General features: G+C 41.7%; 1 protein-coding gene across 1 annotated transcript; it reads left to right on the top strand.

The window, feature by feature from the left end:
* Positions 1 to 3,563: 3,563 nt before the first annotated feature.
* CD160 (CD160 molecule) lies at positions 3,564 to 10,494 on the top strand. The gene is given in 5 exon segments (XM_052638023.1): positions 3,564 to 3,583; positions 9,256 to 9,300; positions 9,838 to 9,855; positions 10,184 to 10,268; positions 10,270 to 10,494. Coding segments are annotated over 5 exon segments (393 nt in total).
* The last annotated feature ends 4,781 nt before the right edge of the window (positions 10,495 to 15,275 follow it).

Below are 15,275 nucleotides of genomic sequence, written 5' to 3'. Positions count from 1 at the left end.
ACGCGCCTGGAAAAGGGATATGACCTTCTCAGTATCTCACAGCTAGCTAGTGCAGAGCCAGGTGTTTATTCATTAAGTCCTGTCAGACTCTTTTGCGAGCTCATGGACCGTAGCCTCCCAGGTTCCCCTGTCCGTGGGAGGGGAGGGGGCAGTATTCTCCTTGTCCCAGGCAAGAATACTGCAGTAGGTTGCCATTTTCTTCTCCAGGGGATCTTCCCAACCCAGGGATCGAACATCTGTCTCCTGCATTGTCAGGCAGGTTCTTTACCACTGAGCCACCAGGAAAGCCCAGTGCAGAGCCAGGTCTGGAAGCCAAATCTCCCCCACTCACCATGTACCCATAAGGCACCAGCAAACATCTATGATGCCCTAATTCCACTGTCACCTTGAAGCCTTTCCAGATCCCTCATCTAGAATTTCTCCTTCCCTATTCCTTGATACACTTTGCTGCTAAGTCGCTTCAGTCATGTCCAACTCTGTGCGACCCCAAAGATGGCAGCCTACCAGGCTCTTCTGTCCCTGGGATTCTCCAGGCAAGAACATCAGAGTGGGTTGCTATTTCCTTCTCCAATGCATGAGAGTGAAAAATGAAAGTGAAGTTGCTCAGTCATGTCCGACTTCGCGATCCCATGGACTGCATGCAGCCCACCAGGCTCCTCCATCCATGAGATTTTCCAAGCAAGAATACTGGAGTGGGGTGACTTTACAACCTTATTATTGTTATCAGAGTCCCTTGTGTTACAGCTATTCCTGAATGGGTGGGTGGGAGAAAAGAGGTAAAGAAAATTCCAAGAGAAAGACCTCATAACTTAGGAGTTAGAATTCTTGCTCCCCTATTTAGAAGCTGTGATTTTAAAGTGGTCACAATGCCTCTCTAAGCCTCCATGTGCTTTAGCTCAAATGACAAATTTTTAAATAAACATAATACCTCAGTGTTTGATAACCAAACACAAGACTTCCCTTGTGGTCTAAGAGGTTAAGAATCCACCTGCCAATTCATGGGGCATGGGTTCAACTCCTGGTTCAAGAAGATTCCACAGGCTGTGAGCAACTAAGCCCCTTCACCACAACTACCAAAGCCGGTACACCCAAGAGCCGGTGCTCAGCAACAAGAGAAGCCACCACAATGAGAAGTCCACACATCACAACTAGAGAAAGCCCACATAAAGCAACGAAGACCCAGTTCAGCCAAAAATTAAAAAAAAATTTTAATGTAAAGTTAACAAAAAAGAACTAAACACAGTCATGTATGTATATGTGCTTGAGACACTGTAAATTGTCTCAAATGTGAGGAACCACTAAAAACATAATCATGGTTAACATTTTTTGAGCCCTTACTCTATGCCAGGTGCTATATAATATGTAGTTTACACAGGTTGCTTTGTTTAACCCACACAACAAATCTGGGAAGAGAATATTATTTTCATCATTTTATAGATCAATAAACTGATTTTCAGAAAGGTTTAAAAACTTGCCCATTATACAGCTAATAATTGTTCAAGCTAGATCACAAACCTGTCATGATTCTACAGACTGCATTTAACCACTAAAATAGTCTGTCTCTGCATTTTAGTTATCTTTCTGTGTCCTGTGTTGCCTGACACATCACGGGTGTTCAGGTTTGTCAAAGGTATTCATTTATTAAGGACTTAGTGTAGTGCCTGTCCCAGGAGCCTAAGAAACTTACTTGTCACACAAGCAAATTTTGGGATCAAGAGTTGGACACAAGCTGCTGGACTTAACCACATCCTTTGGTGGAAAGAATCAATGCAGTCCTCTTTTATCTTTCTTTTCCAATCAGATAATGCTTGGTAATGAGACACAACAGGCTTCCTTGGTGGCTCAGTAGTAAAGAAGCCGCCTGCAGGCCCAGCTTTGATTCCTGGGTTCAGGAAGATCCTCTGAAGAAGGGAATGGCCTCCCACTCCAGTATTCTTGCCTGGAGAATTCCATGGACAGAGGAGCCTGGTGGGCTATAGTCCATAGGGTCCCAAAGAGGCATAACTGAATGACTAACAACATTACATTTTTAATACCCTGCTGAATTGGTTTATTTTTTTCTTTTGTATTTCCAGGTGAATATTTAGTACTTTCACATAAATGAGGTTGGTCTGTGGACCTTTATATGCTTTCTTTTAGGATTAGAAAGTGAAAAGTGAAAGTGTTAGTCACTCAATTGTCTCCAGCTCTTTGCAATCCTATGGATTGTAGCCTCCCAGGCTCCTCTGTCCATGGAGTCCTCCAGGCAAGGGAATGGGTTGCCATTTCCTTCTCCAGGGGATATTCCCCACCCAGGAATCAAACCCAGGTCTCCTGCATTACAGATGGACTCTTTACCATCTGAGCCACCAAGGAAGGTGTTAGCAAAAAGAAATGAGATTTCTTCCTTCTTCTATGCTGCCAATTTGAATAGCATCAGAATCCAGAGTAGTGCTTTCTGAAAAGATAGTTCAGTTCAGTTGCTCAGTCACGTCTGACTCTTTGTGACCCCATGAATTGCAGCACGTCAGGCCTCCCTGTCCATCACCAACTGCAGGAGTTCACTCAAACTCACGTCCATCGAGTCAGTGATGCCATCCAGCCATCTCATTCTCTGTCATCCCCTTCTCCTCCTGCCCTCAGTCCTTCCCAGCATCAGAGTCTTTTCCAATGAGTCAACTCTTCACATGAGGTGGCCAAAGTACTGGAGCTTCAGCTTTAGCATCATTCCTTCCAAAGAACACCCAGGGCTGATCTCCTTCAGAATGGACTGGTTGGATCTCCTTGCAGTCCAAGGACTCTCAAGAGTCTTCTCCAACACCACAGTTCAAAAGCATCAATTCTTCAGCACTCAGCTTTCTTCACAGTCCAACTCTCACATCCATACATGACCACTGGAAAAACCATAGCCTTGACTAGACGTACCTTGGTTGGCAAAGTAATGTCTCTGCTTTTCAATATGCTATCTACGTTGGTCATAACTTTCCTTCCAAGGAGTAAGCATCTTTTAATTTCATGGCTGCAATCACCATCTGCAGTGATTTTGGAGCCCAAAAAAATAAAGTCTGACACTGTTTCCACTGTTTCCCCATCTATTTCCCATGAAGTGATGGGACCAGATGCCATGATCTTCATTTTCTGAATGTTGAGCTTTAAGCCAACTTTTTCACTCTCCTCTTTCACTTTCATCAAGAGGCTTTTTAGTTCCTCTTCACTTTCTGCCATAAGGGTGGTGTCATCTGCATATCTGAGGTTATTGATATTTCTCCCAGCAATCTTGATTCCAGCTTGTGCTTCTTTCTTCCAGCCCACCGTTTCTCATGATGTACTCTGCATAGAAGTTAAATAAGCAGGGTGACAATATATAGCCTTGACGTACTCCTTTTCCTATTTGGAACCAGTCTGTTGTTCCATGTCCAGTTCTAACTGTTGCTTCCTGACCTGCATATAGGTTTCTCAAGAGGCCAGTCAGGTGGTCCGGTATGCCCATCTCTTTCAGAATTTTCCAGTTTATTGTGATCCACACAAAGACTTTGGCATAGTCAATAAAGCAAAAGTACCAAATAATATTCTCAATTTTTCCCATGGTCATTTGGCCTTTTAGGTTTTTTCCCTCTTTTTGACTCAGTTTTGGTTATTTGTATTTTATAGAAATTTATTTGTTTTCTAACTTGTCAGCATAGAATGCTAGAAAAATACCCTTTATAATTTTTAATTCCTTTGATATTTATGATTATTTTTTATTCCTAATTTTTACTTTCTTTTTCCTTTTATTCAACTAGTTTTATTTTATTGTGTTCCCCACCCCCATAGGACCATGAGCTGAAATTTAAAGGATAATTAAGAGTTTACAGGCAAAGAAAGAAGGGAAAGTATCTCTGGAGAAGTAAACATCATGGACAGAAATATGCAGCTGTAAAATAGCTTTGGGGTATTGAAGGGGACGACAGAGAATGAGATGGTTGGATGGCATCACCGACTCAATGGACATGAGTTTGGGTCAACTCCGGGAGTTGGTGATGGACAGGGAGGCCTGGCATGCTGCAGTCCATGGGGTTGCCAAGAGTTGGACATGACTGAGTGATTGAACTGAACTGAACTTGGCTACAACATCATAAGGGTAGGACAGTGAGCAGGTACTAGACTTTGAAGAAATCTCACCAGTGAGTATTATTCCACTGTCACCTCATTTTTACTGCATATCCTCAAGAGCCAAAGGCCTGATGGGAACATCCCATTAGTTCAATTCCATCTTTCAGAGGGTGGGAAAAAGGTGTATCTGGTCTTTCGGGCTCCTGGAAGGAAATCGGGGCTCTGCCTTCTACCAACACTCTCACAGGGAGATAATGAGGGGAGAAAGGAGGATGCAGCTGGTTCCATCAAAAGATACTACTGAGTAGCCAGAAGCAAGACAAACATCCACTACATGGAATCACTGAAATCTTTCAACTGGGGAGAAAGCCAGGTTCAAATCTGTGTGTTTGTTTTTTCAATATTTAGAAGTAGGCAGCCCCCTCACTTACAAATGAGGAAATAAAGTTCAGGGAAGGACCTGAGACAAGCCAAGGAAACAGCCATCAAGAGTTGAAATCAGGAAACCATAAACAAAATGAAAAGACAATGTATAGAATGAAAGAAAATATTTGTAAATGATGTGGCTGACAAGGGATTCATCTCCAAAATATACAACTCACATAGCTCAATATAAAAAAAAACAAAACACCGAATCAAAAAATGGATGGAAAATCTAAATAGACATTTCTCCAAGGAAGACATACAGATGGCCAAGAGGCACATGAAAAGATGTTCAATGTTACTAACTAGTAGAGAAATGCAAATCAAAACCACAATGAGGTATCACCCACACCAGTCAGAATGGCCATCATGAAAAAAATCTACAAAAATAAGCGCTGGGGAGGGTGTGGAGTAAAGGGAACCCTCCTACACTGTTGGTGGGAATATAAATTGGTACAACTGTTATGGACAACAGTATGAAAAGTCCTTAAAACATTAAATACTGAACTACCATATGATCCAGTAATCCCACTCCCAGACATATATCTGGAGAAAAACATACTTCAAAAAGACACATGTAACTCAATGTTCATGGCAGCTATTTGCAAAAGCCAAGACATGGAAGCAATTTAAACGCCCACTGACAGAGGAGTGGATAGAAGATGTGGTACATATTTACAATGAAATATTACAGTAACTTAAAAAAAAACCACAGTGCCATTTGCAGCAGTGCTGATGAATCTGGAGATCGTCATACTGAACGAAGTAAGTCAGACAGATGTCAAACACAAACTGGCACTTGCCATCTACCTCTACAAGGATTAAATCATCTGCTGCTGCAGCTGCTGACCTTCAACACCCCCTGAAAGGGGTTCATGGAGGAGAGCAGAAATGAGACACTGTAGGCTCAAGGAAAAACTGGTCTTCCTAACTATTTAACAGATAGAAGAAAGTAGGGAAAACCACTAGACCATTCAGGTATGACCTAAATCAAATCCCTTATGATTATACAGTGGAAGTGAGAAATAGATTTAAGGGCCTAGATCTGATAGATAGAGTGCCTGATGAACTACGGACTGAGGTTCGTGACATTGTACAGGAGACAGGGATCAAGACCATCCCCATGGAAAAGAAATGCAAAAAAGCAAAATGGCTGTCTGGGAAGGCCTTACAAATAGCTGTGAAAAGAAGAGAAGCGAAAAGCAAAGGAGAAAAGGAAAGATATAAGCATCTGAATGTGGAGTTCCAAGACTAGCAAGAAGAGATAAGAAAGGCTTCCTCAGCAATGAATGCAAAGAAATAGAGGAAAACAACAGAATGGGGAAGACTAGGGATCTCTTCAAGAAAATCAGAGATACCAAGGGACCATTTCATGCAAAGATGGGCTCGATAAAGGACAGAAATGGTATGGACCTAACAGAAGTAGAAGATATTAAGAAGAGGTGGCAAGAAAACACAGAAGAACTGTACAAAAAAGATCTTCATGACCAAAATAATCACAATGGTGTGATTATCTAGAGCCAGACTCACCTAGAGCCAGACATCCTGGAATGTGAAGTCAAGTGGGCCTTAGAAAGCATCACTACGAACAAAGCTAGTGGAGGTGATGGAATTCCAGTTGAGCTATTTCAAATCCTGAAAGATGATGCTGTGAAAGTGCTGCACTCACTGTGTAAGCAAATTTGGAAAACTCAGCAGTGGCCACAGGACTGGAAAAGGTCAGTTTTCATTCCAATCACAAAGAAAGGCAATGCCAAAGAATGCTCAAACTACTGCACAATTGCACTCATCTCACACACTAGTAAAGTAATGCTCAAAATTCTTCAAGCCAGGCTTCAGCAATATGTGAACCATGAACTTCCAGATGTTCAAGCTGGTTTTAGAAAAGGCAGAGGAACCAGAGATCAAATTGCCAACATCTGCTGGATCATGGAAAAAGCAAGAGAGTTCCAGAAAAACATCTATTTCTGCTTTATTGACTATGCCAAAGCCTTTGACTGTGTGGATCACAATCAACTGTGGAAAACTCTGAAAGAGATGGGAATACCAGACCACCTGACCTGCCTCTTGAGAAACCTGTATACAGGTTAGGAAGCAACAGTTAGAACTGGACATGGAACAACAGACTGGTTCCAAATAGGAAAAGGAGTACGTCAAGGCTATATATTGTCACCCTGCTTATTTAACTTCTATGCAGAGTACATCATGAGAAACGCTGGGCTGGAACAAGCACAAGCTGGAATCAAGATTGCTGGGAGAAATAACAATAACCTCAGATATGCAGATGACACCACCCTTATGGCAGAAAGTGAAGAGGAACTAAAAAGCCTCTTGATGAAAGTGAAAGAGGAGAGTGAAAAAGTTGGCTTAAAGCTCAACATTCAGAAAACGAAGATCATGGCACCCGGTCCCATCACTTCATGGGAAATAGATGGGGAAACAGTGGCAAACTTTATTTTTTTAGACTCCAAAATCACTGCAGATGGTGATTGCAGCCATGAAATTTAAAGACGCTTACTCCTTGGAAGAAAAGTTATGACCAACGTAGATAGCATATTAAAAAGCAGAGACATTACTTTGCCAACCAAAGTCTGTCTAGTCAAGGCTATGGTTTTTCCAGTGGTCATGTATGGATGTGAGAGTTGGACTGTGAAGAAAGCTGAGTGCTGAAGAATTGATGCTTTTGAACTGTGGTGTTGGAGAAGACTCCTGAGAGTCCCTTGGACTACAAGGAAATCCAACCAGTCCATCCTAAAGATCAGTCCTGGGTGTTCTTTGGAAGGAATGATGCTAAAGCTGAAACTCCAGTACTTTGGCCACCTCATGGGAAGAGTTGACTCATTGGAAAAGACTCTGATGCTGGGAGGGATTGGGGGCAGGAGGAGAAGAGGACGACAGAGGATGAGATGGCTGGGTGGCATCACCGACTCAATGGACGTGACTGAGTGAACTCCGGGTGTTGGTGATGGACAGGGAGGCCTGGCATACTGTGATTCATGGGTCGCAAAGAGCCGGACACGAGTGAGAGACTGAACTGAACTGAACTGAAGATATTTTCAGGAGTCGATTTTATGAGTCCAATTCTTGTATCTCCTCAGATCTAGGAAAGCATTAAAATCCTTCATGGTGACAGCTTTTCTTCATGACTAGCAGAAAGCTTCATGAGACAAGCAGAAATCTTCCAGAAAAAAGTGCTTGATTGCATGTATTCTCTTCACCAAAATAACTTATTTTCCCTGCCTCTTCCCCCTTGCCTCTTTGGAGTAGTTCTCAGCGCTATCTGAGGTGCAATTTCCTGGGTTCCAGTCCTCATTTTGCCCCAAATAAAATAAACTCACAACTCTCACAATTGTGCATTTTTTTAAAGTCAACACAGAGAAAGACAAATACCATATGATATCACTTGTATGTGGAATCTAAAAATAAAAATGGTAAAAATGAACTTTTTTTGATGGTTAAAGGCAATTAATAAAGCATTCAATATTTATTCTTGATATATTAAAAATTCAATAAAATAGAAATAAATATATATTCCTTAACATAATAAAATACTTAGCACAATACTTAATAAGGAAACAATTGAAGAATCCCCCATTAAACTAAGGAAAAAGACAGGACTCATTATCACCACCATTAAATATTTTCTGAAGACATTAGCCAACACAATTAGATAGGAAAAAGAAATCAGAAATATAAAAATAGAAAATGAAGTCATTATCACTGTTTAAAAATAAGATGATTATATGACTAGAAAACCCAAGAGAATTAACTGAAAAATGATTTAAAACAATTACAGAATTGAGTAAGAGACAGTAACTAGGTATGAAATTAATATATAATCATCAATAGTCTTTCAGGTGTGAAAAACACTGAAAAGATAACAGATATAATGAATGATAACAAAATTAAAATGACAAACATAAAGGATACAATGGGGAAAAGACAATATTTTCAATAGTGACATAAAATATAAAATACTAAGAAATAAACTTAAAAAATGGACAAGACTTTTATTTTAAAAACTTCTAAAAATGCCTGAGACACACATATCAAAACACAAGACTTTTTAAAATGGTAAGTAATATCATGCTCTTGGATGAAATAAAATCAATGTCACTGGAAGCAACCTAGATGTCCATCGACAGAGGAATGGATAAAGATGTCGTGTGTATACACAATGGGATATTATTCAGGCATTAACAAGGATGAAATAATGCCATTTACAGCAACATGGATGGACCAAGGACATCAACCCTATAGGAGATGAGCAATTTCACAGAAAGGGATAAACAAATGTCTCTTGAATATATAAAATGTGCTTAATCTAGGTCATGATAACTAGGTAAATTAAAACTGTATGAAGACCATTTTTCACTTCTCAAATTATCACTATGTTGTTGGCATGGGTATGAGGAAGCATTTCATATGTTGCTGGTGGAAAGGTATGCTGGTGCAACCTCTGTGGAGGACAAAATGGCAACTGTCTCAAAATTGCAAACGCATATACCCTTTGACCAGCAATGCCATTTCTAGAGATTCATCATTAACAAAATAATGCATGTACAAGGTAGGGTTTAGGAAACCTCCATCAGACTAACCAAGCGAGGTTGCTGCCAGAAACAGGGAGATGGTCTTGGATCTCTGTCAGGCCTTGTGTAGGAGATCCCCTTGTGCTTTCAGGAAAAGTGAGGCCAAGGACACCAGCAGAGCCAACATCTGCTATTCTTGGGGCTGCTGACAACATGCAAGATGCGGATGGAGAGGCTGCTGTGCCCTACCCATTCTTCTGGCAATTGTGGACATCTAGCTTTGTGGTGAGCACAGCCCATCCAAAGATCCCCAGAGCAGAGAGAGTCATCAGGAGAATCCTGGGTTCATGACGGATGGAACCCATGGTGTTTTTTTTTTTTTCCTGGTGGGGAAGAAAAGGACCCATTTTTCCTGACACTAATGAAAGGGTGAAAAATTTGGTTTATTTTTTCTTTTGAAGAACTAATACTACTGCCCTTCCCATCAGACATCTGCCTCTACTATATGTTGCAAAAAAGCCTGGTAATCTGGCCTTTAGGCTCTTATATACTATAAATTCCCTGGTGGCTCAGACGGTAAAGCGTCTGTCTACAATGCGGGAGACCTGGGTTCGATCCCTGGGTTGGGAAGATCCGCTGGAGAAGGAAATGGCAATCCACTCCAGTGCTATTGACTGGAAAATCCCATGGACAGAGGAGCCTGATAGGTTACAGTCCATGGGGTCACAAAGTCGGACACGACTGAGCGACTTCACTTATAAATTTATAAAATCCAGGTTTGATATCCAGATACTCCAGTATCTGTCAACTTTAGCAACCACTTAATCACTCTGTGCCTCAGTTTATCTGTAAAATGGGAAAAATAATACCTGTCTCTAGGACTACACCATAAATGTATACAAAAGAACTTTTTAATAGTTAAAGGGCCTATAGAAGTTCCAGTTGAAGAATAAAATATAAACCACTTCAGAATTAATGAAGAACTGGGATTGCAGACCATCCTCAGATACAGGTATAGTCTGTAGGTTACTCTTCTAACAAGGTGGTATTCAGTGCCTATGGAGCAGCCCCATCTCTGCCTCAACATTTTTATGTGAGTGGATTTAGTTAACCATGTATATACCTGTCTTCCATGGCTAACACTTTCCTTCCTATTCCAGAATGAACGCACACCCTCAGCTCAACTTCCCAGGAGGGAAAGCAACCGTATGGCTTAAGAAAGAAGAGACTGAGGCAGGAATCGTGTTTTTTGTGCAAGGACAAGTTTTGAGATTGTTCCCCTGAGACAAGCTTGAAGCAACTGAGACTTAAATAGGATCTTGGGAGAGATGGTATCAGTGAAATATCATCTCAGTTGGTGCTCACCGTAAACCAAGCCATTCCATTGGAGAGGGAGACCTACCAATGTTGTGCCAGAGGCCGGAAGCTGGATATCCACCTTCAGGGCCATTTTTATCTGAGTCATAGCTGAGCTTCTGATATCATCCCAATGCTACCAGGTGGGATAGCAAGCACAGTCACAGCTAGAGACAGTAGTTATTTCAGATCCTGGATAGGCAGTAACCTTGGAAAAAGAGTCCTTCCCATTACTTAGATCCTTTGCCATCACTCCCATTGGCAAATGCTGCCTTTCCTCAAAGCATGGATACAAAGGTATCTCATTTTGTCTTTAATTTATAAATGGATAGGTGTCTTGAAGAGCATTTAGTCATAAGTAATAGAAACCTGGGCTTGCCTCTCGCAGAGTGGCTAGGAATCCACCTGCCAATGCAGGGGACATGAGTTTGATCCTTGGTCCAGGCAGATCCTACATGCTGCAGAGCAACTAAGTCCATGTGTATCAACTACTGAGCCCACAATCTCGAGCCTGCAAGCTGCAACTACTGAGCCCGTGTGCTGCAGCTACTGAAGCTGGTGTGCCTAGAGCCTGTGCTTTGCAACGAGAAGCCACAATGAGAAGCCTGTGCACTGCAATCAAGAGTAGCCCTGCTCACCACAGCTAGGGACAGCCTAGCAGCAACGAAGACCCAGCACAACAAAAAATCTTTGTTTTTTTTTAAGAGTAAATCTTAAGAACTTTCATCAGAAGAAAAAAATCTATTAAGAAACAGAAACCCACTCAAATTGTCATAGATTTGGGGGGCGGGGAATAATAATAAGTACAGCAAGACCTCATGAGTTCTGGAATCAGAAACCAGAAAACCAACAGAACCCCAGTTACTGTCTCAGCCTCTCTGGGGTAGGAAGCCCTCTCATCGCTGCACATCTCCTTCATGTATGTTCCCCTGCTTTGTCACTACTTTGTGTGCATGTGCTCAGTTGTTTCAGTCATGTCCTACTCTTTGCGACCCCGCAGATCATAGCCAGCTAAGCTCCTCTGTTCATAGATTTTTCCCAGCAAGAATACTGGAGTGGGTTGCCAGGCCCTCCTCCAGGGGATCTTCCCAACCCAGGGATGGAACTCCCGTCTTTTGCACTATAGGCAGATTCTTTACCACTGAGTCAACAGGCTTTAGCACAGCCTACATATGGTCACTCCAACTTCAACTTTATATATGACTTCCTCCTATTCCCAGACAAGGGAGCAAGTCTTCAAAACTAAACTATGTTCTAGCTAGAATTCTATACCCAACCAAACTCCCAGTTAAACACGGGGAAAGAATGAAGACAGTTTGACACACAATGACTCAAAAAAAAAAGTGCTTCAGTAAACCAAGAAGGTGAATCAGTACAGTGGATAAAATGAGATCCAGGAAATGAGAAAACTAATAGGGGGAAGGGGATAAAGAAATTCTAGAATGAAAAAGGGCCCCAAAGGGTAATTAGTTGTGAAGAAAGCAAATCATAAGAGGGCTCAGAAAAACCTCTAGAGGGTGAAATGGAATTGACAGATTATCTTTCTGAAGGTCCATGACAGATCTGATAAAGGATTAAAGATAAGGATATGGAAAACTCTGCCTATTTAAGATGACCATCATCTCCAGGGAAAACACTAAATTTCCCAAAAGGAAGCACAATGGTAGCTCACAATTTGGCTCTGTAATAAGTAGCATTTACAGAATCCAAATTATGTAAAAATAAACTAAAATTTGTGATATAATGATTTTTGAAAGATGCAGAGAAGAGTAGAGGTTTAAGAGAACTACACCCTCATTTTCTATAACACAAAGTCAGTAGACAATGTCTAAACTTTATCATCAAGAAGTGGCAGTCTTAGGGCTTTGTGTAGGAATATGGTAAAACACCTCAAAGAGTTGATAATGGGTAAAAGGACACTTATTTTTTATGAACTTTCACATACTATCTTTTTGACTTTAAGAAAAACAGATCTAAAATACACCTGCTGCTGCTGCTGCTAAGTCGCTTCAGTCATGTCCGACTCTGTGTGACCCCATAGATGGCAGCCCACCAGGTTCCCCCGTCCCTGGGATTCTCCAGGCAAGAACACTGGAGTGGGTTGCCATTTCCTTCTCCAATGCATGGAAGTGAAAACTCAAAGTGAAATCGCTCAGTCGTGTCCAACTCTTAGCAACCCCATGGACTGCAGCCTACCAGGCCCCTCCATCCATGGGATTTTCCAGGCAAGCGTACTGGAGTGGGGTGCCACTGCCTTCTCCTACCCACCCCCAAATAGAATCTACTTACAATGCAGGAGACCTGGGTTCGATCCCTGAGTCGGAAAGATCCCCTGGAGAAGGGAATGGCAACCCACTTCAGTATCCTTGCCTGGAGAATTCCATGGACAGAGGAGCCTTGTGGGCTACAGTCCATGGGGTCACAAAGAGTCAGATACGACTGGTTGACTAACCCTTCACCCCCAAATAAAAACCTATCCCAGAGCCTTTTAACAAATATTTTCATCATCACCTACAGTTACTAGTTAATCCAAATTTTCTACTTCAGCCTAAGGGAATTTGTTTTCCTCCTAGCTTCCTGGTGTCTTCCCATCTGACCTAACTAGCTTAATATTCAGCACTTCCATTCTCTCCGTTATCAAACTTTCATCTCACTGGCTTCTGTGACTGTTTTCTGGTTTTTCTGCCTTTCTGGCTGTTCTTTTCTTTCCTCTTCCTGTTTCCTCCTCCTGCCTCTCAAACATGAAAATTCATTCAAGGCTCACTCCCCACTCCTTCAATCTTTTCTCTCTCCCAATTTCTCATCCACCCTCATGATTTAAACCTGCAACTCCTTGCAACTGACCCACAAATCAACTCTAACCTCTTTCCTAAGTTTCAATTAAAAAATCTATCCTGACAACTGACTCCTTGTTCTTGAATGCCCTACCATTTCCCCACTCAAAATCAAATCTGAGACCACATTTTTGTCCATGATTCACAGTCATAACCTTAGTTCCTCCTTTTTCCTCTTCCCCTATCTGGTCAGTAAGTACCACTAGTTCTTTCCCATATTCATTCCTTTCTTTCCAAAGGTGTTTTCCAGGTCTTCAACATCTCACAGTATAGTCTCCTAAGTGGTAAACCCCGGATCTCAAATCTGCCTATGTCTTTTTCAATATATAACATCCCACACCTACCTCAGGGCCTGGCACCAAGCTACTGCCTAATAAATGGTCCATCGTCCCAAAATATGATCTCTACCTCTAATCCATACTGCAACTAGACATCTAAAACGCAAATCTGTACAAACTACACACCATTCAGAGTTTTGATGGCTTTTCACTGTCATGCGGCAGTGAATTAGTTTAGCCTGGCCCTGAAGGTGCTCTATGAAATTTCATTCTACTATTTATGTGAATACTGTTCTGGTTAATCTCCCTAATGGAAACTCCTCTTTTATTCACCTGAACAGACTGATTACATATCCCAGGCACCGTGCTAAGCCTTGGAGAATAGAAGGGGAGTATAAGGAAGCCACTGTTCTTATAATCCAGTATTTGTGTTCTCCTGAAAGTGAAAGTGAAGGCACTCAGTCATGTCCGACTCTTTGCGACCCCATGGACTGTAGCCTACCAGGCTTCTCAGCCCATGGGATTTTCCAGGCAATAATAATGGAGTGGATTGCCATTTCCTTCTCCAGGGGATCTTCCCGACCCAGGGATCGAACCTGGGTCTCCCACATTGTAGACAGATGCTTATACCCCTTAAATGTTTCTATTAGTACTTGTGACAGTTCTCCTCAAGATAGAAACCCTTTCTCATCCTCTCAACATACTTAAGTACTACAGTCAGTAAATATGGATGTTTACCAAATGTGGAAGGTGAAATAAGGCCAAAGAGGTTAACAGATAATACCAATAAACAATGTCTACCATTTACTGAGTGTTTACTGTGTGCCAGGCATTGTGCTAAGTGACATATTATTTCGGAGAGGGCGATGGCACCCCACTCCAGTACTCTTGCCTGGAAAATCCCATGGACAGAGGAGCCTGGTAGGCTGCAGTCCATGGGGTCACGAAGAGTTGGACACAACTGAGCGACTTCACTTCCACTTTTCATTTTCATGCATTGGAGAAGGAAACGGCAACCCACTCCAGTGTTCTTGCCTGGAGAATCCCAGGGACAGGGGAGCCTGATGGGCTGCCCTCTATGGGGTCGCACAGTCAGACACGACTGAAGCGTCTTAGCAGCAGCAGCAAACTGCTTGATTCACTCCAGAAGATGGTTTTGAAATGAGATTTAAGGACACTCAAATCTAAGGTAACTAAGCTATTTTAGCTGTCTCTCTGGCCTTTAGAGTTCCTTCAAGGTAGGACGATTTGCATCCCCACTGTGACACACATAGATTCTATATTTATGTACTGTTGCTTAAGTACGTCATCATCACCACCCACAAACGTTAAAAAACACTTATGTGGGCAACTAAGTATACTGAGAGGTATCCTTGGAGATCATGAAAAAGATGTCCTGACATTATGCAAAAGGAGGTATTAATTTGCAATGATTTACCATTTCATGTCTGCACAACTGGTAACTGATACAGGTTTTTGCCTCTCCTTGACATCCTTAATTTCAAGCCTATTGAGGCCTTCCTCAAATCAGTAAGTAATATTTTCCAAGTGCCACCAGAATGCAAGCTCTATGAATATGGTAAGGACTTTGTCTTTTTTACCCCAACAAAAAAACAATATCACACACATAGCAGGCTCTTAATAAATTTGTTTAAAGAATTTGTACGATGGGCTAGCCTTTACAAGGTGCTTCTAACCTCACAACCGTTCCAGGTAAATATTCCCTGATTACTTACCAGCAAACAGGTATAAAGAGGTTAAAGGTTGCGCCAGTGCACAGGAAT

Source organism: Budorcas taxicolor, chromosome 3, assembly GCF_023091745.1.
Source record: "Budorcas taxicolor isolate Tak-1 chromosome 3, Takin1.1, whole genome shotgun sequence".
In the NCBI taxonomy this organism is placed as follows: domain Eukaryota; kingdom Metazoa; phylum Chordata; class Mammalia; order Artiodactyla; family Bovidae; genus Budorcas; species Budorcas taxicolor.
This window is presented reverse-complemented; position numbering and strand designations above follow the sequence as displayed.